At 56.4% G+C, this 26071-nt stretch overlaps 2 protein-coding genes across 6 annotated transcripts in view; one reads left to right on the top strand and one right to left on the bottom strand.

Annotated features, from left to right (window-relative positions):
* Positions 1-532: 532 nt before the first annotated feature.
* Grin2c (glutamate ionotropic receptor NMDA type subunit 2C) lies at positions 533-19422 on the top strand. Of its 5 annotated transcripts, none has more exons than XM_028889653.2 (13): positions 533-797; positions 7734-8147; positions 10167-10765; positions 11084-11198; positions 12244-12455; positions 12605-12770; positions 13030-13183; positions 14408-14533; positions 14659-14888; positions 15202-15362; positions 15806-15993; positions 17410-17642; positions 17896-19422. In XM_028889653.2, exons 2-13 carry the CDS (start codon positions 7749-7751, stop codon positions 19024-19026), a joined length of 3714 nt encoding a protein of 1237 aa, XP_028745486.1. In that variant the 5' UTR covers positions 533-797; positions 7734-7748; the 3' UTR covers positions 19027-19422. The 5 variants fall into 5 exon arrangements, with proteins under 5 accessions (XP_028745486.1, XP_037057311.1, XP_028745488.1 ...); XM_037201416.1 differs by lacking the exon at positions 533-797 and adding an exon at positions 857-1397; XM_028889655.2 differs by lacking the exon at positions 533-797 and adding an exon at positions 2620-3348.
* A 2109-nt stretch (positions 19423-21531) lies between these two features.
* Positions 21532-26071, bottom strand: part of Tmem104 (transmembrane protein 104) — a 59093-nt gene continuing 54553 nt past the window's right edge. Inside the window, exon 10 of the mRNA XM_028889674.2 lies at positions 21532-25125. Within this exon, the coding sequence (XP_028745507.1) occupies positions 24365-25125 (761 nt within the window). The 3' untranslated portion in view covers positions 21532-24364. The remainder of the gene's footprint in view (positions 25126-26071) is intronic.

The following is a 26071-nucleotide window of genomic DNA, read 5'->3' as shown; positions in this document are numbered from 1 at the left end:
TCTGCCCTGCCGGCCTCGCTGCCTGGTACTTCCAGGACAGAAACAGACAAAAGAAGAGAAAAGGAGGGAGCGAGAGCACAGGGCAGCAGTTTGTCCCCAGTATGCCCCGGTCTCTCCCGGTTGCTGGCAGGCTTGGCCGGGCCCTCCAATCTCCACATGGTCTGTGCCTTTCCATTTTCAAGCTTCCAGACAAATCCACAAGCCTTTTCAAAGACTACTCCAGCCTACGGCAGTTTATAGTCTCTTTCGGCAGCAAGATCTGGCCTTACTTTATAAACTGAAGGAGCCTCGAAATTAACTGGCCCAAGGTCACACAGCTAGGGAACTAAGGGCTCAAACCCAGGGCTCCTGGCAAGCTGGTGTTTTTCTCCGAAGCTGCCCTTGCCTCTGAGTATCAGGTCTGGGGACAGGGTCCCTGAGCAGGAGAGAGGAGAGGGGGCAGCTAGGAGCACGGGCTGGCAGGGAGGGGCCTAGAAGGGCCAGGGGGGCACCGGTGGCCGGCTGGGGCGGGCCAGGGCGGGGCGGAGGCGACCGGCGGCGGCGAGCTCCATCACAGTCGGCTGGTGAGCCCCAAGAGCCGGAGGCGAGCCTTTGCGCAGCCCGGGACACAGCCCCGCCACGGGGCGCGGGCCGGGCGCGGGGGCGGGAGGCATTCAGGCCGCGCCATCCTCACTGGTCCCGCCGCTCCCGGCTCCGGTGCCCGCCGAACGCACAGCCGGCGTGCCAGCTCGCCGGGACGAGCATCGCACGGGAGGCGGCAGCGGGCTTTGGGCGTAGGTGCAGAGCCCCTTCCCCGGGTGAGTGGCGGCTGGGGGCTGGCGGCGAGCGGGGGGTGGGGTGGCGGGGGGCGCCAACTTCGCAGGCAACTTAAGGGGCTCTGGCGCCGCGCGGGCAAGGACGGTGGAGACAGACGCGGGACACCCGAGACTGTACCGCCAGTTCCCAGATCGGGGAGTCAGGGGCCAGGGGGACCAGGACCCTCGAGAGCCAGACCGGTGTTGTGGACTCGGTGGCAAAGGAGGCGAGGAGAGACAGTCTTGGGAGACAGACTGGCCGCGGGCGCGAGGGAAGGACGCGGGTGGAGAGCCCGAGGCGTTTGTCCCTAGGGTCGCTGAGTCTCCTTCCCTTCGCTTGTCGCGGTGGCCCGGCCAGGCTGGACACAGTCCTCGGACGCGGGAATCTGGATTGCCGGGTCCAACTGTTGCGGGTGGAAGCCGCTGGGGGCAAGGAACCGTTCAGGGGCCAGGACCTAGGACCGAGGTTGGGTTCAACCAGAGCGCAGGGAGCTGGAAAGGACACAGAGCTCGGAGAGCAGAAAGGGGGTTGTAGCAGTTGCTGAGCTGGTCCCTACTGGCACCTGCTGCGTGCATCTGCTATCCACCGACCCCCTCACGAGGGTGAGTTCTCCAAGCCCTCCGCTTCCCACTCTTCTCCTTACCCTCCCCCGGGAGCTCCTAATACTCCATCCTCTGACCTCCGAGATCAATGGGTTTCTGGAGTGACAGGATTTGCCCGAACGCTGATCCCCCGCGCCCTGGTTCCCCCGGGCTCTGCGGGCTCCAAAAGGAGGGTGGGCGGAAAAGGCCACGGGAGAGCCTGTGCCCTGGAAGCACCAGTTGGAGGCTGTAGTCTCCTGGGGCTTCAACAAGGATCCCCGACGGCTGGGAGGAGAAGCCTTAATCTCCGGCTGCGGAAGGCAACGATTTGTGCTTGGCCTAGGCGGGCAGGGGGAGGCCTGCCAAAGGCCAAGGCACCTAGCAGGCTGCAAATCCCCCAAGGGCGTGTTTGGCGACCCTTCAAAAGTCCTGTTGGGCGAGAGGCAGAAATGCCCGCTGGGGACGCTGACCCCATTTGCTCACTCTGTTTCCCAGCCCTCCCTTCCCAATGGGACATCTGGTATAGCACCCTCAGTCCTGGCCCCATCAGCAACTCACCCTCCCCCCAGCTACGAGAAAATTTGCGGGGGGTGGGGGTGGGGGAACGGGACCGTATTTGGAGAAGATGCCATCCTACTGGCTTTTTGGAGCAGGTCCAGTTCCTGCCTCTGAGCTAGTTTCGAAACTTGTTAAGAATAAGAACGTGAAAGGGACAGGTTGGTAGGAAATTGGACGCCTGGGGATTCACTCTGGAGGGCCACCAAGACTGGGTCCTGACCCACAGGCCCGCCTGCCAGGCTAACCTGGCCACCCCTTGCCCAAGAGCTTGAGATCCAGACCTAGCTTGAGGCAGTGGGTTGGGGGTCATAGGACTTGGAGCAGAGAGCTGGTGCTGGCTGGGGAGAGAGAGTTCAGGGGGCAGTGGCCAGGCTGGGGGCGAGGAGTGCATGGTGCTCAATTTGGCCGCCAGGAGGCGTGGCGCGGGTCCCCGCGCCCGGAGTCACCGCCACTGCCGCCGCCGCATCGCGAGTGTCCTTGAGCGGCGAGTAATGGTGGCCCTTCGGTGCTCGCGCCCCCTCCTCCTGCAGGGGCAGCCAGATGCCACGTTCCCTATGAATTATTTATCGCCGGCCTAAAAATACCCCGAACTTCACAGCCCCAGAGTAAGATTCCTGCGAGGGGAGGGGGCGGGGCGCCCCCGGGGGCTGAGAAGAATCAGCTGGGAGGGGGCAGTTAGTAGTGGAAGAGGCAGAAGTCAGTGTCCCCACAAGTGTGGACAACATAGATGGGCTGTCTCTTTCCAGGTGCCTGGGCTGTTATGGGGCAAAAGTGAAGGGAGGGGACTATGGTAGAAGGGGGTCATATCAGTGAGGGTCTCCCACTGGCAGGAATCAGCAGCTTAGGTGGGTGATATTAGCTTTGGGGAACCAGAGCTTCTAGGCCTTGGGAGTGGGGGAGCCGTTAGTGTCCCGGGTGTGAGTGAGTGTGTGTATGTGCTATACGTATGCATGGCCTTGTCAAGGAGCCTGTGTGTGACTGAGGGGTTGGTGGAAGCAGAAGAGAAAGTTCCCTAACATGTAGGGGGTAATGGAACCTTCCAAGAGTGTCCTAAAGGACTGGCCACTGCAAACCTCTCCCCTGTACTTAGGGACCAGGGGTTCAGCGAACACTGCTTTAAGACCAAGGAGTGTCATCAGGGATGTACAAAGGTCCAGTGATGGTGGGGGACCTGAGGAGAACCAGCTCGGGGCTCCACACCCTGCAGGGAAAGAGCAGAGGAACCCAAACCCTGTCTTTTCCTGGGGGTCCAGAGAGGATGAATCAAGATTAAGGGCAGAAGCCTATAGAAGAGGGACTTAAGTTGGACTCTGAAAGACAACAGAATTTTGTTAGGGAGAGGTTTCTCTGGCCCGAGGAACAGCAGGAGGCAAGGCCTGGAGATGAAGACAGCACACACCACAGTCTAGCAGGGGTGAGTATCCAAGGAGGAGAAGACAGTGGGTTAGGTTAGCTTGTTGGACGTTGGGACTTCATTTGTGGGAAGCTGTCCTGCTTGACCTCTGTCACAGGGACCAGGTGAAAGTTCTAGCAGTTAGGAGGAGGGCAGGAAGCAGATGCGGAGGAGAGGTTGGGGACCAGGGACATGGAATGGGGTGTTTCTTGTGGGAGATGCCCTGTCACATTGCTTTGTCAGCTCAGAGATCTGCTGGATGCTGGGCTTACAGCTCTTACAACCTGTCTTGATTTCCCCTCCTCTTTACCCTTAATCTGGGAGGATATTTTCACATTGGAGGGAAGCTGGCAAGGAACACCCCCTTCGGAGTTGGGGGAGAACCTGGGCCCTTCCCCCAGACTCATGCTGCCCTGGAAGAGATAAAACAGGAGCCACATGTGTGACTTTAAAATTCCTAGTACCAGCTGGGTGGTGGTGGCACATGCCTTTAATCCCAGCACTCGGGAGGCAGAGGCAGGCAGATCTCTGTGAGCTGTAGGCCAGCCTGGTCTACAGAGCAAGTTCCAGGACAGCCAAGGTTACACAGAGAAACACTATCATGAAGAAGAAAAAATTGTGGTGCCAACATTAATAAAAGGGGAAAGAGGCGGTTGTGATGGGCCCACGTCTTTAATCTCAGCGCTGGGGATGAAGAGGCAGGCAGAGCTCTTGTGAGTTCTAGTCTCTAACAGTGAGTTAGGCCTGCAGCGGCTACATAGTGAGACCCTGCCTCAAAATCAATAAATAATTAAATAAAATGGAAAATAGAATAACTGGTTCCCAGGGTGGAGGCGGCAGCGGCGACCGCAGCGGAGATCCTTGAGCCTACAGGGGTCCCTCCCCCAGCTGGGCCCTTGGCTGGACTCCTGTACAATTTATTTGACATTTTATTTTGGTTTTCCTCACCCTTTCAAACTGTCGGGGAGCCCCTGTCCTTCACCTAGCTCCCTTGGCCTGGAGTGAGGGAGCCAGGGCCTTGGTGAAGCTGCCTGCCACTTCCCTCACAGCCGTGGTGGGGAAAGGGAGTTGGGGTGCTTGTGGTTTAGGTCCCCCCTTTTCCTCTTTTTAATTCAGACTGGAGTCGGAAAGCCGTGGATTCTGGCAAATGGTCCTGTGCCCTTTACCCTGTTTATCCTTAGTCTGGTCCCCTGTCGTCCATTTCACCCCCAAGCACCACTTGTACAGACTGGGGACCAGCCCCTTCCCTGTCTGTCTCTTCCCAAGTCCCTTTAGTTGTGGTGAGAAGCGGGAGCATGATCCCTCCTCGGGCATCTGGGAGGGCCTTGCCCCCACGGGCTTTACCTTTCCTTCAGGCAGTCTCCTTGACACATTTGTTAAAAATCAAACCTGAATAAAACTATGAGTTTAATATGGAAAAAAGAGAAAAACAGATAAGATTTTAATAGTATGGTTTATTTATTTAGTTAGTCATTGGATTTTTGAGACAGAGTTTCTGTAGCCCTGGCTGTCCTGGAATTCACTCCATATACCAGGTTGGCCCCTAACTCAGAGATCCTCCGGCCTCTACCTCCCAAGTGCTGGAATTAAAAATGTGTACCACTATGCCTGGCTTAATAGCATACTTTAATTCAGTATATTCAAAGCATTATTTTAACATGTAGTGAATATAAAAATATCATTGAGGAGAGCTGGGAAGCTGGCTTAGTGGATAAAGAATTTTCCATATAAACACGAGGACCAGAGTTTGCATTCCCAGAGCTCATGTAAATGCTGGGTGGGCATTGTAGCTTGCCTCTAATTCTAGTGCTCTGGGTTCGAAGGAAAGACTCTGCCTCAATGCATAAGGTGAGGAGTAAGCCAGGCAGACTTCTGATGCCTCCAGCCTCCACATGCACATGTACACACACACATTTGAACACACACACACACACACACACACAAGCCACGTGAAAACAAACATAAAAAGAATATTATCGAGGTAGTTTACATACTGTTTTACATACTCTTCACACCATCTCCAATATCCAGTGTATCTTGGTGCCGACAGCATGCCTCACTTCAGTGGGAAGTATTTCAAGTTATGTGTGCTTGGGACTACTGCGTTGGTCGGCACGGGTAGAGAGAGCCCATTCCTAGGAGGCAGAGATGGGGAAGCTCGTGGCTCCCCACGGGGAGGAATCTAGAACTGGATGAGCACACAGGTCTTCAAAGGAGCAGTGGGCATGACCCTGCCCTTTGCAAACGATATAGTCCACATCACATGGTGTGGTGATTAGGATCCCATCCCACACTCAATCACGCTTCCAAGCCGCCATTCCTAGATATGGGGAGATCTCGCCGGTTCTGGTGAGTCTACAGCATTCCTTCCTCTGCCCCCAATCCTCTCTTCTTAGCCCAAACTTCTACCACCTCACACCTTAGCTTAAAGCCCTGACCTGTTACATTTCATTTTGTTTGTCAATGATAACATGCCATTGTTATCAGCTCCTTATACCTATGTGAGCAAGTGCTGGAGCCTTGGCTGCGAGAAGGTATGCTGGGAGCGGAGTAGGGATGCCAGGGTCTGAGGGAAAAAGAAGTAAGTTTAGAAAAAAAGGAGATGGGAGGAGCTTATAGCATCCTGCTGGTCCAACATCATCATTGAGCTCCTGGAGAGCAGGGACCATGTCTCCCCATGTTAGCATCTCATCATTCACAGAAGGTGATCTGTGCACCGAGTCACACTTCATAGCTGAAAAGTTCCTTTTTGTGGTCTCCTTCAGAGCTATCTTTTCAGCAAAGAGAAGAAATTTCCTGCACAATCCCTGGTGATCCTTGCGTTTTGCTGCCCCGTTTCCTTAGAGAGAACAGGAGACTCTGGAGGGAAGCCTCTGAAGGGGTGTCATGTAAGAAATCAGACTTGGAACAAAAGGAAGAGAGAGATGTAGTGGCCTGCAGAGCAGAGGAAAGGTCTGGAAGGAGCCAGGGCTGTCCTGTGAGTTCCCAAGCCCTAGCCCTAGGGTGTCTGGGTGAGATGTTTGGGTTCACTCTGCATTTCTGTGGCAATGGTGTACAAATCTCCTGCATGGGGGCTGGAGTGGCAGGCCCATACTGGTTCTTCTTTGACTCCCCCTGGTTGGTTTTATTAGACATGGGAGGAGGCTGGAGAGGGTGGCCATGTGCTGCATCTGTGGGCACCAGGAGACATGTTTCTCTTACCCACCGGGCTCTGGCCTTGATCCAGAATGAATCTGTAACAGACACACTTGGGTCCTTGGTTAGATGTAAAAAAGACCCTACACACCAGCAGTGGGATGTGAAGAGCCGATGTAAGTTGGACACCTCAGGGCTTCGGGTGTCCTGAACCCAAGCGACTTGGCCTTGACCACTCTGCTTTAGAGGGCTGTCCTAAATGAGCTTGCTGAAGGGAAGGTGTCGAAGACATCCAAGCTCTGGAGGAGAGGATCTGCCAGGCAGAGCCACACAGCAGAGGTCCAGGGCTGGCTCCAGGGCAAGCAGAGCACTGAGCAGTAGTGTTTGTTCTGATGAGGGATAGATGCAAGATTCAGTTCGGCTGTCCAGTGGACTGGGCTGTGGGGGTGCCACAGAGCTACCTGTCTTTATCTGGCAGAGGAACTGTCGCCTCCAGCATAAAATTTGCTAGTGGCAGTGAATAGCTGGATTTCTATTTTGAAAGTTCAGACAGGCTAAGTGACTTCTCAAAGATCACACAGCTGAGGCTGGAGAGATGGCTCAGTGGTTGCAGAAGACCTTAGTTGGATTCCTAGTACACACGCTTGGTAGCTCACAACTATCTGAAACTAGAGCTCCAGGGGATCTGACTCTACAGGTACCCACACACACGTACAGATCCCTACAAAAACACACACGTCTTCACATAATCTCCTAATTTTTGTCTTTTTTTTTCAGAGCTGAGGACCAAACCCAGGGCCTTGCACTTGCTAGGCAAGTGCTCTACCACTGAGCTAAATCCCTAATCCCCTTCACGAAATTTTGTAATGAATCATGTTTATTTGTTTTAAAGATCACACTGCTAGTGGGTGGCATTCCTGATTTGAACTCAGCTCTGTCCATCTCAGATCAGGGCTCTTGAACAACACACAAACATTTCAGTGTCTTTGCTAGGGCAGAACTCAGATAACTGGGTTTGGGGACTATGATCTTTCTGGCTATTCATAGATAAGGGTGACAAGCCTTGTTCTGGCTGCTGCTTCTCCAAGGTGCCCTGGGGATGCTCAGCTAACTTGTTTCTTTCTCTGTGTCTGTCTGTGTCTGTCTGTCTATCTCTGCCTCTCCCGTGGAGGGAGGTTCTCTCTTCTCTGTCCTCTGGCCCTGTGTTCTCTGGTCCTTGCCTCCTGTCTGTCCATCTCTCTCTCTCTATGCCTGCCCTGGTTTCTCTGCAGGACCCTCCAGTGGACATGGGTGGGGCCCTAGGGCCAGCCTTGCTGCTCACTTCCCTCCTCGGTGCCTGGGCAGGGCTGGGCCCAGGGCAGAGAGAGCAGGCAGTGACGGTGGCAGTGGTGTTTGGCAGCTCTGGGCCGCTGCAGGCCCAGGCCCGCACTCGCCTCACCCCTCAGAACTTCCTAGACCTGCCTCTGGAGATCCAGCCACTCACAGTTGGCGTCAACAATACCAACCCCAGCAGCATCCTCACCCAAATCTGCGGGCTTCTGGGTGCTGCCCGTGTCCACGGCATCGTCTTTGAAGACAACGTGGACACTGAGGCGGTGGCCCAGCTACTGGACTTCGTCTCCTCCCAGACCCACGTGCCCATCCTCAGCATCAGTGGAGGCTCTGCTGTGGTCCTAACCCCCAAGGTGCCTGTCTAAATTCTTGCCTCTTCCTCTCTGAGCCCAGAGCTAGGCTGGAGCTGGGGTCCAGGGTTGAGTCTGGATTAGGGAGCAGCTTAGACCTTCGGGAACTGGGACTGGCTGGGACTGAAGGTGTGATGAGGGAAGGGGAAGATACCGTGGGGAGAATGTTCCCTCGATCCAGATTATCAGTGTTTCAATTGCTTTTGCAATTGTGTCTGGATGAGGTGGGTAGACGGCCTTCCAGCTGTGATGGCCAGGCTACCTACTCTGCTTCCCCAGCTCTCATTGGTCAGGCCCTAGACCCCTTGGACACTGAGCATCCATATGTAGGGGAAGGCACAACAGGGCCAGGTCTCTGCTCCAGGCATGGGAGAGACAGACACACTTGATCCTCTGGGGAGAAAGCGCCCAACACAGATTCATATACAATTGCAAGTGACAGAGGCATTTTGAAGGAAAGACAGATGCCTCCAGGGAAGACGTCTCACAGGGTCTGTTCGGATTGGGTGTTGGTCAGATATAACCCTGCAACAAATGGTGTCTGCTCTGAGGCCAGAGGCTAAGTGGGACTTGGGAGGGATATATCGCTGATCAGAGAGAAGCCCGGAGAAGGAGGTGGGACTCACGACTTGGGAAGCGGTTGGCTTTGTTTTCAGTAAGGGTCGGTCAGGGAGGGTGATCGGGGAACGCTGGCTTGATTTGCATCACCCTCATTGCTCCTTCATCTCGGAGAATTTTGAGAATATTCAGAAAGAGTACAAAGGCACACCACCTACCTTCCGTCCGCCTTGACCCCTCCCCTCCCATGCTCCTCCCTGGCCATCGCTCCCTCTGCAGTGGTAAACTGAAGCAAAATTCCAGACAGCTTATCATCCCACCCATAAATATTTCAGTGTGTATCTCCAGCAGACGAAAGCCTTAAAAAAAAAAAAAAAACCCACCATACATTATCACGTCTAAAATAAATAATAAAAATTCCTCGGCCTCTTCAAATATCCAGCCAGTGCCCACATTTCCCCACTGCCTCATAAATGTCATAGGTGTTTATTTTTAAGTCTGTTTGCTTGGATCAGAAGCCAAATGAAGTTCACATCTGGTGGCTGGTGGCTACAGCTTCAAAGTCTCCACCTTTGCACTTTCTGTCTTTGAGATACAGAGAGTCACTCTGTAGCCTGGGCTACAGTTTGGAACTCACTCTGTAGACCAGGTTGGTCTTGAACTTGTGGTTAACCCTCCGGCCTCCCAAGTGCTGTGGTTACAGGCATGTGCCACCACAGCTTGCTTCTCTTTTAGTTGAAATTTGTCTATTGAAGAACTTGGGCTTGGGGCCTATAGTTCCCCTTTTGAAAAAATAAGACCGTAATGATGACAGTGAGGAGGCCTCTTGGGAGGAGCTGTAGTGCTCTAAGGAGACCTTAGGAGGAAACCACTCACTGAAGCTTGCAGTGGCTGTGGACTTTGGGGTGTAGAGGTGGCGTTAAGGAGGAACTTTCTCGCTCCTGAGGCTATGGGCAGGGTGGTGCTTTCCTGTTATCTATCTCTGGGCTGGGTATCAGCTCCCGGGACTCAGCTCTCAAGGTGCTTGGCGAGAGCGCTCAGCCTGGAGCTACAATTCCAAGACTCTGATTCAGTTGGTCTGGGCAGTGCTTCTCAAAGTCGCAGGCTCAGGGGGAACCCAGAAGAGCTTGCTCACAGGCAGATTCCAGGCATCACCCCGAAATTCTGTTGAATGCCATAAGTGTTGGGGTACAGCGAGGACTTCTGGGTTTCTAATAAGTTCACTGATGGTGCTGAGGCTTCTGGTCGGTTGTTCAAGCAGGGTCAGCTTGAGGGGCGGGGATTTTAGTTTGTAAAATTCTCCAGGTGAGTCCAGTGGGCCACAGGGCAGGGGTTCCCCGGGACACTGAGCCTCCCCACCCCCTACTCGAGGATTTCAGGAGCAGGAAAAGGTGGGAGCTGGGGCGCAGGGCGAGGCTCATTCCGCCACGCCCCCCACTCAGGCCCGCCACACCCCGTCCCCAGGAGCCTGGCTCCGCCTTCCTGCAGCTGGGCGTGTCCCTGGAGCAGCAGCTGCAGGTGCTGTTCAAGGTGCTGGAGGAATACGACTGGAGCGCGTTCGCCGTCATCACCAGCCTGCACCCGGGCCACGCGCTCTTCCTCGAGGGCGTGCGCGCCGTCGCCGACGCCAGCTACCTGAGCTGGCGGCTGCTGGACGTGCTCACACTGGAGCTGGGCCCGGGCGGGCCCCGAGCGCGCACTCAGCGCCTGCTGCGCCAGGTCGATGCTCCCGTGCTGGTGGCCTACTGCTCCCGCGAGGAGGCCGAGGTGCTCTTCGCTGAGGCGGCACTGGCCGGCCTGGTGGGACCCGGCCACGTGTGGTTGGTGCCTAATCTGGCGCTGGGGAGCACCGACGCGCCCCCGGCAGCCTTCCCTGTGGGCCTCATCAGTGTGGTCACCGAGAGCTGGCGCCTTAGCCTGCGCCAGAAGGTTCGCGACGGTGTGGCCATCCTGGCCCTCGGTGCCCACAGCTACCGACGCCAGTACGGTACCCTGCCTGCCCCGGCTGGGGACTGCCGAAGCCACCCCGGACCTGTCAGCCCTGCCAGGCAGGCCTTCTACAGGTAAGCACCTACCCTTATCATGTAGGACACTTCGGGGACTTGAATGGCAATGAGCTTGGGCTCCTGGTCTCTCTCTTCTCCCTCTATCTCCCACTAGCATATGCTAGGTCAAGTTCCTTTAGGACTCTGGGTCTTTGCATCCTTATCTAAAGAAACAGCGGGTTTTAGGATGTGGAAAGATCCATGAGGTCAACACAGGGAGACTTTTAAAAATAATAAGCACACAAATGCTTTATGATGGTGGTAGTAGGGTATGTCCTAGGCAGAGCCACATCCTGGGGTGGGACACCCTGGCATCTCTCTGCCTCACCTCCCTAGGCACCTACTGAATGTCACCTGGGAGGGCCGAGACTTCTCCTTCAGCCCTGGTGGGTACCTGGTCCAGCCCACCATGGTTGTGATCGCCCTCAACCGGCACCGCCTCTGGGAGATGGTGAGATGGGGGTGAGCCCAGGGCCCTCTGTTTCCTATTATTTCCCCACAGCTGAGCAGAGTCCCTCTGTTCATGTCTCAGCCGAGACTTCCTTCACTGGGAAACCTTGGAGGCCTCCCAGATGGTTTAGGTCACACACCCCCATTCCCCCAGGCTCCTGGGACACCCTGCTTTCCTTGCACTACTGAACTTAAGCATTTCTGTCACATAGTCCTGACCCTAGAGGAGTGACCTAAGTCTGAGCCGGCCAGCTGGACATGTAAATAAGCAGAATAAGGAAAGATCAGTGCTTGGGTACAGATGTATGCAAAACAGCACCAGGCACAGGGTGATTATTCATGCCTGTAATCCTAGTACTCAAGGGGCAGAGGCAGGAGGATTGCTTCAAACCCGAGCCCAGCTTGGTCTATTTGATTTACATAGCAAGTCACAGGCCAGCAAGGCTACATGGTGAGAACGTGTTTTGCCCCCTAACAAAACAAAACAACCCAGAACAGCAAGTGTGTGGAGAGGAAGACAAGAATTTGTTTTGCTTTCAAAGGAAGAAACTAGCGAAGGCATTTCTGAAGATGGGATGTTTAAGTTGGGCTGCAGAAGATTGAGGAAGAGCCCAGTAAGACAGAGTGCTAACCTGGTGTAGACAAAAGGCTGTGAAATGATGTGTCGGATGGCTGGGGGATGTGACAAAATGGGGCGAATGTTGGTGGAAGACTATGCTGAGGTCATGGGGAAGTGAGCATTGTTGAGGCAGTCTGAGACTTAGGAAGGTGTTTGGGCCAGCAGCAATGTGGTGACAACATTGGAGATCACAGGGCCCAGGACCTGGAGGAGGCTATGGGGAGGCCATGCCCTTGTGTCCATGGTCAGCCCTTGGCCTGTATTTTTGTCTTCCAAATGCCTCTGTCCAAGCCTCCCTAATCTGTCTGCCCTGGGTATCTTTAGGGTTCGTGGCCTTGACAGATGGTCCCCAGAAGCCCTGTCTAGAGAGTGTGGGGGGTGGGGAGCAGCACTACAGGTTCTGGCTGAGGCAGGTTGTCCTCTGCAGGTGGGGCGCTGGGATCATGGCGTCCTGTACATGAAGTACCCAGTGTGGCCTCGCTACAGCACTTCTCTGCAGCCTGTGGTGGACAGCCGGCACCTGACGGTGGCCACACTGGAAGAACGGCCCTTTGTCATTGTGGAAAGCCCTGACCCTGGCACTGGTGGCTGCGTACCCAACACTGTGCCCTGCCGTAGACAGAGCAACCACACCTTCAGGTCCGGTGTGAGCTGGGTGCTACCATGGGTGGGTCAGCTGCTGCGTGTGTGTCTTGTGCTGGGGGAGGGGTGGGGTCTGTGTGCCAGGCTGGGGGGAACAGCTGGGGTTGAGATCTGTGGCAGGCTCTGACTTGCGGTGGCGGCTGCAGCAGCGGGGATATCACCCCCTACACCAAGCTCTGCTGTAAGGGCTTCTGCATCGACATCCTCAAGAAGCTGGCCAAGGTGGTCAAGTTCTCCTATGACCTGTACCTGGTGACCAACGGCAAACACGGCAAGCGGGTGCGAGGTGTGTGGAACGGCATGATCGGGGAGGTAGGTCAACCCCAGGTTCAACCCCGGGTTCAGTTGGGGCCACCCTGCTCGCTGCTAGAGCTCATGTTTCCCCCAGCCACGTGCTTGTGCAATTGGGCTGTCGGCTCTGCAGTGATGGAGTCCTGGGAAACTGAGCTCTGGGGACTCAGGGAGGGAGTAGCCAGTTCCGCTGGTGCCTGCTGGATGCTCTTCCTCGGTGAGGACTGGGGAGAAGGCTGAAGTCCTTGGGGGATCTCTTCAATCCCCTCCTGCCCCCTAGGTATACTACAAGCGGGCAGACATGGCCATCGGCTCCCTCACCATCAATGAGGAGCGCTCCGAGATTATAGATTTCTCTGTGCCTTTTGTGGAGACCGGCATCAGTGTGATGGTGGCTAGAAGCAATGGCACCGTCTCCCCCTCAGCCTTCCTGGGTGAGCTTTGGGTGGCCAGGAAAGGCTCTGGGCACAAGAAGCCAGGGGTGGCTGTGGGGGGTATGAGTGGAAAGGTGAAGTCTGGGGAGGACCTTTAAAGCCAAGCATGCTGACCTTGAGAGCCTCAGAGGGTGGTGGGAGGCAAGTGAAGAGGACATGGAGGGAGTGGTGCTAACACTGGTGGGTTCTGAGCCAGGTCGGGGTCAAAAGAATCCGACACGCCAGTGGAGCCACTGGGAAGGATGTGAAGACAGATTGGCGGGCGGGCTACAGGCTGTGCTGCGGGTTGGGCCATGGACCAAGGACGAAGCATGTGGGGAGCATGAGATAGACGCTAATGCTTTTCTTACTCCATCAGGAACCCTGAAGTTTGGGGGTCAGCCCCACGGTGCCAGACCCCCAGCCAGGTTATAGGGTTACAACATACAACTACGTTCCTTCCTTTTCCAAAGTGCCGGGGGGGGGGGGAGGTGTCAGGTGGGGCTTGTAGCATGAAGTGGCTCAGAGAAGCTGTGAGGACCGGGGAAGGGCTGAGAGCTGGCTGGGCTGGTGTGAGACCCCAGCTCTGTCCCTTCTTGCTGGGTGGCTTTAACAAAGTCATAGAGCTGACAGGGGCGGCGCATGCCTGCAATCCCAGCGTTTGGGAGGCAGAGGCAGGAGGATCTGTGTGAGTTCCAGGCCAGCCAGGGTGAAACACACACACACACACACACACACACACACACACACACACACACACATGCGCACACACACCCTCTCTGAGTGTCAGGGAAGAGTCACCCCCACCCTTAGGATGGCCTTCCCTGCAAAGGAGCAACTGTTCTAGACAGCAACGGTTTCTCAGTCCAGGAGTCAGATTCTGAAGGGCCTTGGGCTTTGGTCCCACGTCGATGGATGTGGAGTAAGACTTGCCCTCAGGGCCTCAAACCCCAGGCAGAGGGATCAGAACCCTCCCCAGTGATGGGCCCTGCTGGAGACCAGGGAGCTCTGGAGATTTAGAGTGGAGTGATGTGTGGTCTCAGGAGAAGGGAGGGAGCCTGGAACACTGTACGCTGTCCTTCCTTGGACTCTGTGGGGGCCCTGCTGCCCGGAGGATCAGGGGACCTTTGGTCCCACCTACAGGGCTGCCGGGCCCCTCCTTTGCACACGTCTCCATTTGTTGCTGCCTAGTACTGTTGGAATGGGGGAGGGCGAGGTCTCTGAGCCACCTGCCTTGGTCCCCAGAACCCTACAGCCCTGCCGTGTGGGTGATGATGTTTGTGATGTGCCTCACGGTGGTCGCCATCACTGTCTTCATGTTCGAGTACTTCAGCCCCGTCAGCTACAACCAGAACCTCACCAAGGGCAAGAGTAAGCTGTTCCGTGGGCCTGGGTGGAGGGACAGGGTGGAATGACCCGTGATGAGGCTCCCGCCAGGCTATGAGCCCTTTCATAGTGGGTCAGGGAAGCCCCAGCAATCACCTTCTCACCCCCAGAATCTGGAGGACCATCCTTCACCATTGGCAAGTCCGTGTGGTTGCTGTGGGCGCTGGTCTTCAACAACTCTGTTCCCATCGAGAACCCCCGGGGTACCACCAGCAAGATCATGGTCCTGGTCTGGGCTTTCTTTGCTGTTATTTTCCTCGCCAGCTACACGGCCAATCTGGCAGCCTTCATGATCCAGGAGCAATACATCGACACTGTGTCGGGCCTTAGTGACAAGAAGGTTCCTGGGCCACAGCCAGGTGGAGGGTGGGGATAGTCCGTGGATGGGCAGACACAGGACAGTCTGGGGAATTGGAACAAAGGCTGGAGTGGGAAGAATTTGGGGGCCTGGGGAGAAGGAGCCATGACTGCTCAGGTCCACAGCCTGAGTGGCCTTGATTAAGTTTCCTCTGTCTCAGGCTTCTGAGTTTCCATTTATAAAAGACAGGGGAGGCCTGGACTGTGCCTAAGACTGCATGTCAGACTTGGGGCTGGGGTTCTGGGACCCAGAGGGCTAGATGAAGAGGTTGGGAGCGGCTTGCTTTCTGCCTTAGTTTCAGCGGCCTCAAGATCAATACCCACCCTTCCGTTTCGGCACGGTGCCCAATGGCAGCACAGAGAGGAACATTCGGAGCAACTACCGTGACATGCACACCCACATGGTCAAGTTCAACCAGCGCTCGGTGGAGGATGCTCTCACAAGCCTCAAGATGGGGTGGGTCCCCAGTCCTGCGCCCTCCTCTGGTTCCATGTCTTCCCAGGAGGCACCCTTAGGTGTCCCTTCCTTAGAGACCTAAGGTGGGGACAGTGGAGCTGGCATGGCCTGTGGGACTCCTGGGGAGGGGACAGGGGGTCCTGAGGCAGAGTGGATATTTACTATATGGGCCAGAAATAGAGGTGAAGTGTTGACCCAAGCTTGAGGTGGTGACTGTTAAGTTACAGGCTCTTGAGGGCACAAGGGGATGAGCAAAGGGATGGAATATTCTAGGGCAGAGAGTTCCCTGTCCTCTCCGAGGAGTGAGGAAGGGGTCCTTGCAAGGGCACCTCTCTGGTGGTGCCCGCAGGCTCCTGTACTCAGGCCCTTGTCCATGCCCTGGGTTTGGTGCTTCCCTCTCACGGGTGTGGGTCCTTGGCCCTGAGGGCTCAGCCTGTCTCTAGGAAGCTGGACGCCTTCATCTACGATGCTGCTGTCCTCAACTACATGGCGGGCAAGGATGAGGGCTGCAAGTTGGTCACCATCGGATCTGGCAAGGTCTTTGCCACCACTGGCTATGGCATCGCCATGCAGAAAGACTCCCACTGGAAGCGGGCCATAGACCTGGCACTCCTGCAGTTCCTGGGGGATGGTGAGTACCACAACTGTAGGGCCCAGGAAGGGACCAGGGTGGACCACAGAGCCTGTGGTTATCAGCATCTCCATCATCATTTCTGTGTGCACAGGAGAAGGCCTCTGGGGGTGCGGGTGGGGCAGTTGGGGTGCAAGCATGAGGAAAGACTGATGAGCCCTCAGGAAGTGATGACCTGTAAGAGGATGCAGGGACCAGACCTGGGGGTTCCCCAAAGGGCAAGGAAGGCAAGAAAGCACTCCAGTTGCCTGGTGGGGGTTCTGAGTGGCTGAATGTCCCCAGGCACCTTCTGGTTTTCCTCAATGAGTATTTCTCTTCTGTCATCTTGAGGTTACCTGAGAGTGGGGACAAACTTCTGCCTACTCCCAAGCTGGAAGCAGGCTAGCCTGGCTGGCAGGGCTCATTAGCTGGAGCGACCAGCCCAGCTTGCTCTAAACCCAGAGAAAGCTCTGAGTTTACAGCTCCATCCTTAGCAGGTAAAATGTTGTCTGTGCTGGGTATGGGGGTGGACATCTGTAATTGTAGCCCCCAGGGGGACCCAGATAGAGAGATCATGAGTTTGAGGCCAGCCTGGACTATAAATCAAGAGCTCAAAGTCTCCAAATAAAACAAAACACGCCCCATGCCTTGGGGCTGCAGTGATGGCTCAGTGGTGAAGAGCGTGCACTGCTCTTGCCGAGAGCCTGAGTGTGGCTCCCAACACCCACATCAGCTCACAGCTGACTGTGATTCCAGCTCCATGGGGAGTGGATACTTCTGGCCTTCATGAGCACCTGCACTCACATGATACCCATGCATAGACATACATACACAATTAAAGACAAAAATAAATCTCAACAACCCCCCATACCCTTAAACTCAAAGCACTGTCCTATATACCATAAATTCAGTGTCATGAGAGCAAACAAGAATGTCATCCCGCAGGGGCTCAGCTCAAGCTTGGCATGTCGGTGTAAAGATCTTATGATGAATAAATGAATGAATGAATGATGAATGAATGAGTGAATGCTAAAATTTAACCAACCGGCAAGCCTTTAGTGCCAGGCATGGTGGTGTCAGCCTGTAATCCCAGCACTTGGGAGGTAGAGGCAGGAGGATCCGGAGTTTAAGACCTTCCTTGCCTACTATCAAGTTCAAGGCCAGTGTGAGCTACATGAAACCCTGTCTCAAAACAAAACAACAACAAAACCAAGACTTTATTGGGCTTATGGGAGCGGGCGGGCAAAGGGCATTAATTCTGCAGCTAGCTTCCTTCTGCTTTTTCTTCTTGCTTTCTGCCCCTGCTCCACCTCTGCGGCACTGGTCCCCACTAGGAAACAAGGATGTAGAACCGTCCTCTATCCAGGCTCAGGGAGTGTGTTGGTAGGGCTTGTTGCAAAGGAGGTGGTCCTGAGTCTTGTATGTACTCTCTGCCAGGAGAGACCCAGAAGCTGGAGACCGTGTGGCTCTCAGGAATCTGCCAGAATGAGAAGAACGAGGTGATGAGCAGCAAGCTGGACATCGACAACATGGCGGGCGTCTTCTACATGCTGCTGGTGGCCATGGGGCTGGCCATGCTGGTCTTTGCCTGGGAGCACCTTGTCTACTGGAAACTTCGCCACTCCGTGCCCAACTCACCCCAGCTGGACTTCCTGCTGGCTTTCAGCAGGGTAGGTGCCTGCCTCTTCCTATAGGGATCTCAGTGTTAGGGACAGCAACCCAGCTGGCGTGTGGTTTGCCAGCATGGTGGGGCTTTGAGTCCTCCCTGCCATTTGTGTTGTTAGAACGAATAAACCGATACTTCATTCATCTGCAGAGTAGCACATTGCCTGACACACAGGGAGCACACACTTGGGGCTTAAAAAGCTGTTACTTGGAACATGGCCCGGGACAGTGGTGACCTATCTCTTCTCCGTTGCTTAGGGCATCTACAGCTGCTTCAACGGGGTACAGAGCCTCCCCAGCCCTGCGCGGCCACCCAGCCCGGACCTTACGGCAGGCTCAGCCCAGGCCAGTGTGTTGAAGATGCTACAGGCGGCTCGAGACATGGTGAACACCGCGGATATGAGCAGCTCCCTGGACCGCGCCACACGCACCATCGAGAACTGGAGCAGCAACCGCCGAGCACCTGCTCCCACCAGCTCCGGCCCACGGTCATCCACCCCGGGTCCTCCGGGACAACCGAGTCCCAGTGGCTGGGGGCCGCCCGGTGGGGGCCACACACCGCTAGTGCGCAGGGCCCCGCAGCCCTCCGGCCGCCCCGCGATGTGCGGGCCGCCTCCTCCCGCAGTGTCCCGAGCACCCTGCAGGCACGCTTGGGATGCACGGTGGCCGGTGCAGGTCGCGCACCCGGGGCGGCACCTTTCGGCCTCCGAGCGGCGCGCGCTCCCGGAGCGCCCCCTGTTGCCCGCGCACTGCCACTACAGCTCCTTCCCTCGCGCTGAGAGATCCGGGCGCCCCTTCCTCCCGCTCTTCCCGGAGCCCCCGGAGCCCGACGACTTGCCGCTGCTCAGGCCGGAACAGCTGGCTCGGCGGGAGGCTCTGCTGCGCGCAGCCTGGGCCCGGGGCCCGCGTCCTCGCCATGCTTCCCTACCCAGCTCGGTAGCAGAAGCCTTCACTCGATCCAGCCCGCTGCCTGCCAGGTGCGCCGGTCACGCCTGTGCCTGCCCCTGCCCCCAAAGCCAGCCATCCTGCAGGCACTTGGTTCAGGCACAGTCCATGCGGCTGCCGTCCTACCGAGAAGCCTGTGTGGAGGGCGTACCGGCAGGGGCGGCCACCTGGCAGCCCAGACAGCACGTCTGCCTGCACACCCATACCCACCTGCCATTCTGTTGGGGGGCTGTCTGCCGCCATTCTCTACCCTGTGCCAGCCACAGCCCCTGGCTCACTGGAGTCTGGGAGCCTCCATTACACAGAGGCAGGACCCTGGGGCTAGGCACAGGCTACAGGGACAGTGGGGTGCTGGAAGAGGTCAGCAGAGAAACCCGTGGGACACAAGGTTTCCCAAGGTCCTGTACCTGGAGGCGAATCTCCAGCCTGGAATCAGAAGTATGAGGTGCCAGCTGCTCTGGTTCCTGCTGGACTGGATTTTGTGGCTGACCTTGGCCATGTTTGGTGGGCAGGCAAGCGTGGACTTCTCTGGCTTCTCCTTTGAAATCCTGGCCATCGGACCCAGTGAAGATGATGTCTACCATGGCCAGTGTGTGACCTTAGAAGGCTCGGGTCCTGGTGTGGGCTGGGGTCCTGCTCATCACACCAAGTTTTGCAGTCACAGGAGGTGAAAATGGGTCCCTGTCCTGGGGCCAGCCAGATCCTAGCTGTGGCTGCTGTGGCCTTGGGTTAGGGACACAGAAATTGGAACTGGAGGTTGGGGTGGGGCCATCCCACCCCTTGCTCCAGTAGGTTGGAATTTCTTCTCATTGGAGCATTAAAGCAATGTTTTACAGCCCACTTGGTCCTGGCTGCCTCATTCTGCGTCCTGGAGGGTGCACAGTACAGCCTTGGGTGTATTCTGGGCTGGACATCTGCTTATAGCATGTGGATAGCCCTGTGTAGACAAGCCTTCAAGGGTGTCCAAGAGTGAGGTGGGAATAGGTGAGGCTGAGGGAGGGGTTCTGGGCAGCAGAAGCCGTTTGGTATTCAGGGCCAGTTCCACCTATTCCGTGACAACTGTGCTCACTATGGGAGCTCTGAGGGTGATGGATTGAGTCCATCACTCAATCTCCCAGAAAAGGGAGGCTCTTGCCAGGGACAGTGACTATCTTGACAGGCTAGGAGACCCCCTGGGAGCATGGCAGTGTCACAGTGGTAAGGGATGCAGAAGGTCTATTTGGGGAGACTGTCAAGCTTGCCTGGGGCCTGGCCCATGGTCTCTGGAAGGTGGGCATAGGTACCGTCCTGGGTTGGGCATGGTTCAGCCTCACTGTGCCAACACTTTTCAGGTAGGACAATCTGCCCATTTGTCCAGCGCCCCCATCTTCCCTCTGGGGTTCTCAGCTGACTACCCTTCATGGTCATATGTCATTGGTTCTGGGGATCTCTGTAAGGATGGCTCTTGCCATCTTTTAAAGCCTTTTAAATTTTCCCATCAGCAATTACATCTATTCTCCAACAATGACTGTGAAGTGAGCGAGCATCGGTCACCATTCCAAATATGGTAAGCATTATTGATCCAGTCAGACCCTTTGTACCACTATGGATGTAAAGCTGGGGCCCTGCTGTCCTCTACAGGTTAGGTGAGGTGGAAGCTGGCAGATATTTCTTCCACATGACAGAGAGGGAGGTGAAGTGAGGGGAGGATACAGTGACCCCTGGAGCCAGCCCAGTGTCCTCTGCTACAGTCGCTTATGTTGACTCTTCAGTCTCCAGTGACCACACCGCTTGGGTGGGGGCCACGGTAACTGGGCCTTTTTAGTTTTGTTTTAGGGAAGATGGCAAGGTCAGATACATTTCCATTATGGCCAGAGTCAGATCACCCTAAGAATTGGTAGCCCCCTCTGTTCTGGTCCTAATCACTTACTGCCTTACGGCTGTTGACAAGACAAAACCAGGCGACAGCAACAGGTGGAGGTCGTGAGTCTAGGTCGGCACTGACGACAGAGCTCTCTGGAAGGGAGAGTGACATTGGAGCCACACTCAGCAGTGACAGGGTTAAGTGACAGCCGTCAGCTTCTGGGCCTTGCTTTCCCACCCTCCTGACCAGGGGCTGTGTGCAGCTGCGGGAGAAGGTTGCAGCAGGTGAGGCTGGGAGGAGGTGAGAGGTCTAGGCTGCTCTGCTTGCTGCCCAAGATCATTAATAACCAAGACCTGGAAAGATAATTAAGAGTCAAATGTGGAACTGAGCCTGCTGTTGCTCCAAGGAGGGCGGGCTGCTCCTGCTTGCTGGCCCAGGTGCCAGCAGCCTGGATCTTTTCTAGAAATGCATAGAGGGGCAGGAGGTGCAAGGACAGACGCCGTAGCTTCTTGCTCATGGTGGCAGCGCCCCGGCTCTCTCCTACCTCTAAGAGGAGGTAGAAAGCCCGTGGGGGGAGGAGAAATGTGAGGTCATAGAAGCGAAAGCAGCTAACACGAGGCCCTGACCACCCCCACCTTCAATGCTGGTTTTTCCTTTTGATGCAACATGCCAAAGCAAGGCCCCGCCACTTGTCCCACAGTGGGACATGCTTACAGTCTGACCCAGTTCCCTCCCGTGGCTGCCCTGGCTGCTCCCTTCAGTTGTTTTTAGTCAAAAGCTGGTATGCACATCGGCCCTTTCCAGGGAGCCAGCGCTCATAAAGGGGGTGCGGGCCACATGACATCTCTAGCCATGTCCCTCCAGGTTTACTTCCCTTGCTCTTTGCAAGGGGAGAGCCACCGTCAAGTTTCCTAGAAGACTAGGGAACCACGGCCAATCCTCTTCCCCAAACCCTCCCAGATCTGGTTGACTCCAGGCCGGGATCCTGGTTCTGAAGTGCACACAGCTCCAAGACTACCATTTCGTTAGCAATATCTGGGAGTCTCAACCGAGTCCTGGGGTACCAGTCCAGTCACAGCTGGCAAATAAATGACCAAGGCGACAACTGTCGGTAATAGCAGCTTTATTAAGGACTTTGGTGCTGGGCTAAGTTCAGTCCTTTAATTTCCTATGATCTGGAGGTACCTAGAAGAGGGTACTTACTGCTCAGAGGCCACAGGGTCTGAGAGTTTGGTCCTCACAATGTATCCAACACTGTGCCAGGCAAGCAGCATACCCCCGGGAGGGAGGTTGACAGGAAGGACTTGCCCGCAGCCTGGCTATCGAGAGCTGGCCTCTCAGTGGCCCCTGGCTACAGTCAGTAGGCAGGTCTCAGCTTTCCTCTGCCCCTGGGCCTGGAACCACCATTCTCTTCAGCTGGAGCCCCACGAGGCAGGCACTGCCTGTTGCTGAGGCTGCTCCTGGTCCCATGTGGTGAGGACAGCTGTGCGGCCTTGGGCCTGGCCCGGTGCCCACTGCCACTTTCTATCACACAGCAGTACCTCACAGCCTGCCATCTGCCCCATCTACCGGCCTCAGGTGAGGCGCAGCCAGAGCTCCTGGCACTGTGCCCTGATGCTCAGCTGGGCCTGGTGCTTTGGTGGAGAATGCTCACTCCCACCTTGACCTGGCCTGCCCTCGGGACTGGTCCAGAACCATGGATAGACGGCAGTGGTGACTGCTGAGCTTCAGACCTCCTCCAAGGAGACTCGGCTCTGGGGCCAGGCTGGGCAGGCTCCTCTGCTGTCCTCCAGACCACTAACCTCAGGGACTCTCTGCAAACAGACACCAGGGCCTAGCCCACCACCTTACCCAGGGGATACCAGACAATTCAATGTGCTTGATGCCTGGGGGGAACAAGGGAGACCCACCCGGGAACGCTGGGCCCTTTGAGTCCTTCCCTCTTTGTGCCCAACTCTTCTCTGCCAGTGACCGAGGGAGGCCTGGTATGATGATGGAGGTGACCTCACGTGACTTCTAGCAGACCCGACAAGAGGTGGAGATGGAAGAGCAGAGAGGCCGGACAGCGGCAGTGGGAGGCCCTCAGCTTGGCGGTGTCAGTGGTCACCGGGTCCCTCCTCCCTCCTCCCTCCCAGGCTGGGGCTTCCCTAACTTACCCCGGAGGTGGAGGGGAACACAGTGGCCACTCCACCGCTGTGCGCGACTCCAGATTGCCACATAAATCAACCTGGGCTTTATGATGCTAATAAATTTTCCATCAAAATTTGGTTTGGAGCCTGGGGGTGGGGTGGAGGTGTGTGTGTTGCAGCAAGATGATTTAATTTGCTTTGTCCTTAAGCAAGAGGGAGAAGGGTAAGTACAGATGTTTTTAATTGAGTTCTCAGCGAACAGCCTGAGCACAGGAGGATGGCAGTCTTCCTACGCCTGGCCCTGCTACTGGAATGCTTCCCTCCCCTGGCCCACCCTGGGGCGGGGTCTCCCAGGGAGATGCTGCAATGGCGCACGGGTGTAGGGACGTCTGTTTTTCATGTGGATGGGCAACGATGATGCCTAAGAACTGCCGATGTGTGACAGTGGTGAGAAAGCTGGAGGCAGGCCCATGGGGACCTGGAGAGTCTTAGAGGCAAGGATGCCGTGGGCCAGAGGGAGCAGCTGCGGCCAGTGGGCCCCGCAATCCTTGCAGGTCCTGCACAGCCCCCTGGGTCCTGGGACATCCAACAGCGTAGCAGAGCTCAAGCTTTATATATGGCAAGATGTAGAAGGGAAGGGTTGGCTGGCGAAGTTCCCTCATGAGGGTGGAGCAAGGCACTGAAATCAGGAGGGAGGGGCGGAGGTCTGAGACCTTTCACCCCAGAGGCAGCTCTGTCCAGGACAGGCGGGACTAGGCCCAGGGTTGGGGTCAGAAGGGATCCCTGGTGCCCAAAGCAGAAGGCACATCGAAAATGCGGTTCATTAATCACTCACCATTCCAAGGCATTGGGCCCAGTGGGTGCATGCGTGACTGAACAGGAGGCAGCTGGGGACCGGGCCTCCTTCCACAGTTATGGTGGTGGACACCCGCTCCAGCTCCACGGCTGCCAGCGACCTGGAGAGTGTGGCCACTGAGCACTACACCCAGGCTTCTGCGGGCAGCACCCAGTGTCGCGGTGCAGCATGGGAATAGGCGGGGCTGGGCACACAGGCTGTCAGAGGGCACTGTGCTCTCTCCCTGCTCTAAGTCCAGGGCGGTCAGCTACTACGGGTGTGGGTGAGGTGGGGAGGGCAGCTTCTCAAGGGGTACCCCACACTTCAGGAGGTCCCTGAAAGGGACCCAAAGCCAAGGACTTTAAACCCCACAGAAGGGATGCTTTATCTGTCTGCCACAACAGAGCGGCCACCCACAGCAAAAGCTCTCACAGCTCTTGTCTAGGGACCCTGGTGCCAATTAGCACTTCCTGTCTGTCCTTGTCACCAGAGCTGGCCAGGCCTCCCACAGGACAAATACTTAGCAACTGTCAGACCTGTGAGGAAATGGGCCCTGCCCTCACAAGCAGGCTGGGTTAGGAGAGCCAGGGCCTGGGACCTGCCTCTGAAGAGCCAGCAGCTGCTAGTGGACGGTCAGGGATGCAGGAGGGGGCGGGGCGTAGTATAAATAGCAGTGCCAGCACTGTCTCCCCCACTTCGCCGCTGAGGAGGGAGCCAGCCTCCAGTGGCCGGAGTGGAGGAACGTGTGTAACAGACTGGGTCCGTCCCAGAAGCTGGGGACAGCCGTGTTCCCAGGCAGGAGGGCCGTCTTGCATGGCGAGGCCTGGGTGGGGAGAAGACACCGGCTAGAGACACAGAAAGCCTTCTCCAAGAGTCCCAGTCTAGCGCGCACATGTAGACCTGGGTGGCAGCTAGATCCCGCTCTGAGGCAGGAAGGCTGGTGCCGGGCTGTCCCTGCCTCCTCACATCCTGCTCTCAGAGCTGGGTCTCGCTGAGGACGATGTTGGCTGTGACAAAGAAGAAGCAGGAGAAAGCCCACAGTAGCACGAAGGCCACCCAGAAGGTGTGGCGGAATGGGGACCTGTGCTTGTTGATAGTTCCGTAGCCGAAGGCCAGCTGCGTGTCCCTGCGGCAGAGGTATACCAGGAAGGCAGGGATGACATACTGGATGCCCGTGCCCGCATAGGCTCCGGTAATGCCCACCAGGGACTCCAGGTCATGGGTGCAGAAGGCCACCAGAATGGGAGGCACCAGCGTGATGGTGGGAAACACCACTCGGTCCACCACCCACGGGTACGTGCCACCCTCGCGGTGAAAGAGTGTCTTCCAGTTGTTGCGCAGGGTCACCGCGATGATGGGGAAGTTGGTGCTGATGGTGAACACAGGGAAGAGGCCCAGAAAGAACCGGACAGCAGCCAGGCCCACAATGTCGCACCTTGCAAAATTGAGAGTGTACATGTCCATGAGGCTGTCACCACGGAAGCAGAAGATGGCCGTGAAGGAGAGGAGTCCATAGAAGGCCAGGATCAATGCGTAGTCCAGGAACACCAGGCGTGTGATGTGGCGCTTGGAGGAGATCGGGGTGATGAGGGATGGCAGCGAGTGTTGGCACATGAAGGAGTAGACACACACCCCAAACAGGTTCCGAACCCCCAAGAAGTTGGCCAGCGGTGGGTGCCCCTCTCCTTGCCTGTTCCCGATGCGCACCAGGGCCAGCACAATCATAATGGCGAAAGCTGTAAGACAAGGAGGGGTCAGTCAGTGACGAGGAACTGCCTCACCCCCTCGGTCTCTGCTCTGCAGGGTGGTGTAGGGACTAGAGCCCAGGGGAAGGAAGCGTGAAAACCCCCACAGCCATGGGGGAGCTGCTCGGCTTGTGAGTGTTTTAGGTGCCCATGTCCGGTTCTCCCTCCTCTTCCCAGAAGCCGGGGCTTAGGCATGATCCAGAGAAAGGAGAAGCCGGGCTGACGTCAGCCTGGTAAGGGGCTATCAGCTCCCTCCTCGTCCTTCAAGGACTCTTGGGAGCTCTGTCAGCCTCCTGTCAGGGGCAGACCTGGCTAGAACTCATGCCTACTCTCTTCCTTGGTTTCCAGGTTCTGTGCCTGTGGAGCTGGGCGTTGGGGGGCGGGGAGCCGAGGGCTGAGAGGCACGCACATTTGGGAGGAGGGGTCCTCTTAGGCAGAGGCTCTGGTTACATGTGCGTCAGAGGGCAGGAATTCTGGGAGTTGTGTGGGCCTGGGTGACCAGGGTCTGCAGCAGGTGGGAAGTGGTGAAGAAAGGAGTGCAGTACTGGAGACAGGCAAGTCCCCGGCTGGCGGCAAATGGCTTGTGGCTCTGTTCTTCTGGGCTTGGGGGCATAGTTAGGGTTAGGGAATTGGCTGCAGAAGGGCATCTGTGACCTTATCTGTTCAGGGCAACCAGGCTTCCCCTGCAGCTAGAGACAGCTTGGCTTTACCCGGCAGCCTCCTCTCAGGCCCTCTACCTGTGGACTGCTTACCAGCCGGGCTTCCAGAATCCGAGTCCCTGAAGCTAGCTAAGTAGAGGACTCATACTACAGCACACTCAATGGACAAGGGTTCCTGGCAACTAAGATGGCATTTCTAGATCTCCTCGCTTCTGATACCTGCTGCTGGCATCACCCGGAGTCGCCAATGGTAACTACTCACCACTAACATTACCCAG

The sequence above is a fragment of the Peromyscus leucopus genome, chromosome 8b, assembly GCF_004664715.2.
Source record: "Peromyscus leucopus breed LL Stock chromosome 8b, UCI_PerLeu_2.1, whole genome shotgun sequence".
Lineage (NCBI taxonomy): Eukaryota > Metazoa > Chordata > Mammalia > Rodentia > Cricetidae > Peromyscus > Peromyscus leucopus.
This window is presented reverse-complemented; position numbering and strand designations above follow the sequence as displayed.

Excerpts from the sequence above, each read along its gene's own strand:
- Grin2c (XM_037201415.1), top strand. The coding sequence starts at position 7,710 with ATGCCTGCCCTGGTTTCTCTGCAGGACCCTCCAGTGGACATGGGTGGG. Across the intron at positions 11,199-12,243 it reads GGCACCGCCTCTGGGAGATG|GTGGGGCGCTGGGATCATGG; the intron begins GTGAGATGGGGG and ends TGTCCTCTGCAG. Across the intron at positions 14,534-14,658 it reads GAACCTCACCAAGGGCAAGA|AATCTGGAGGACCATCCTTC; the intron begins GTAAGCTGTTCC and ends TCTCACCCCCAG.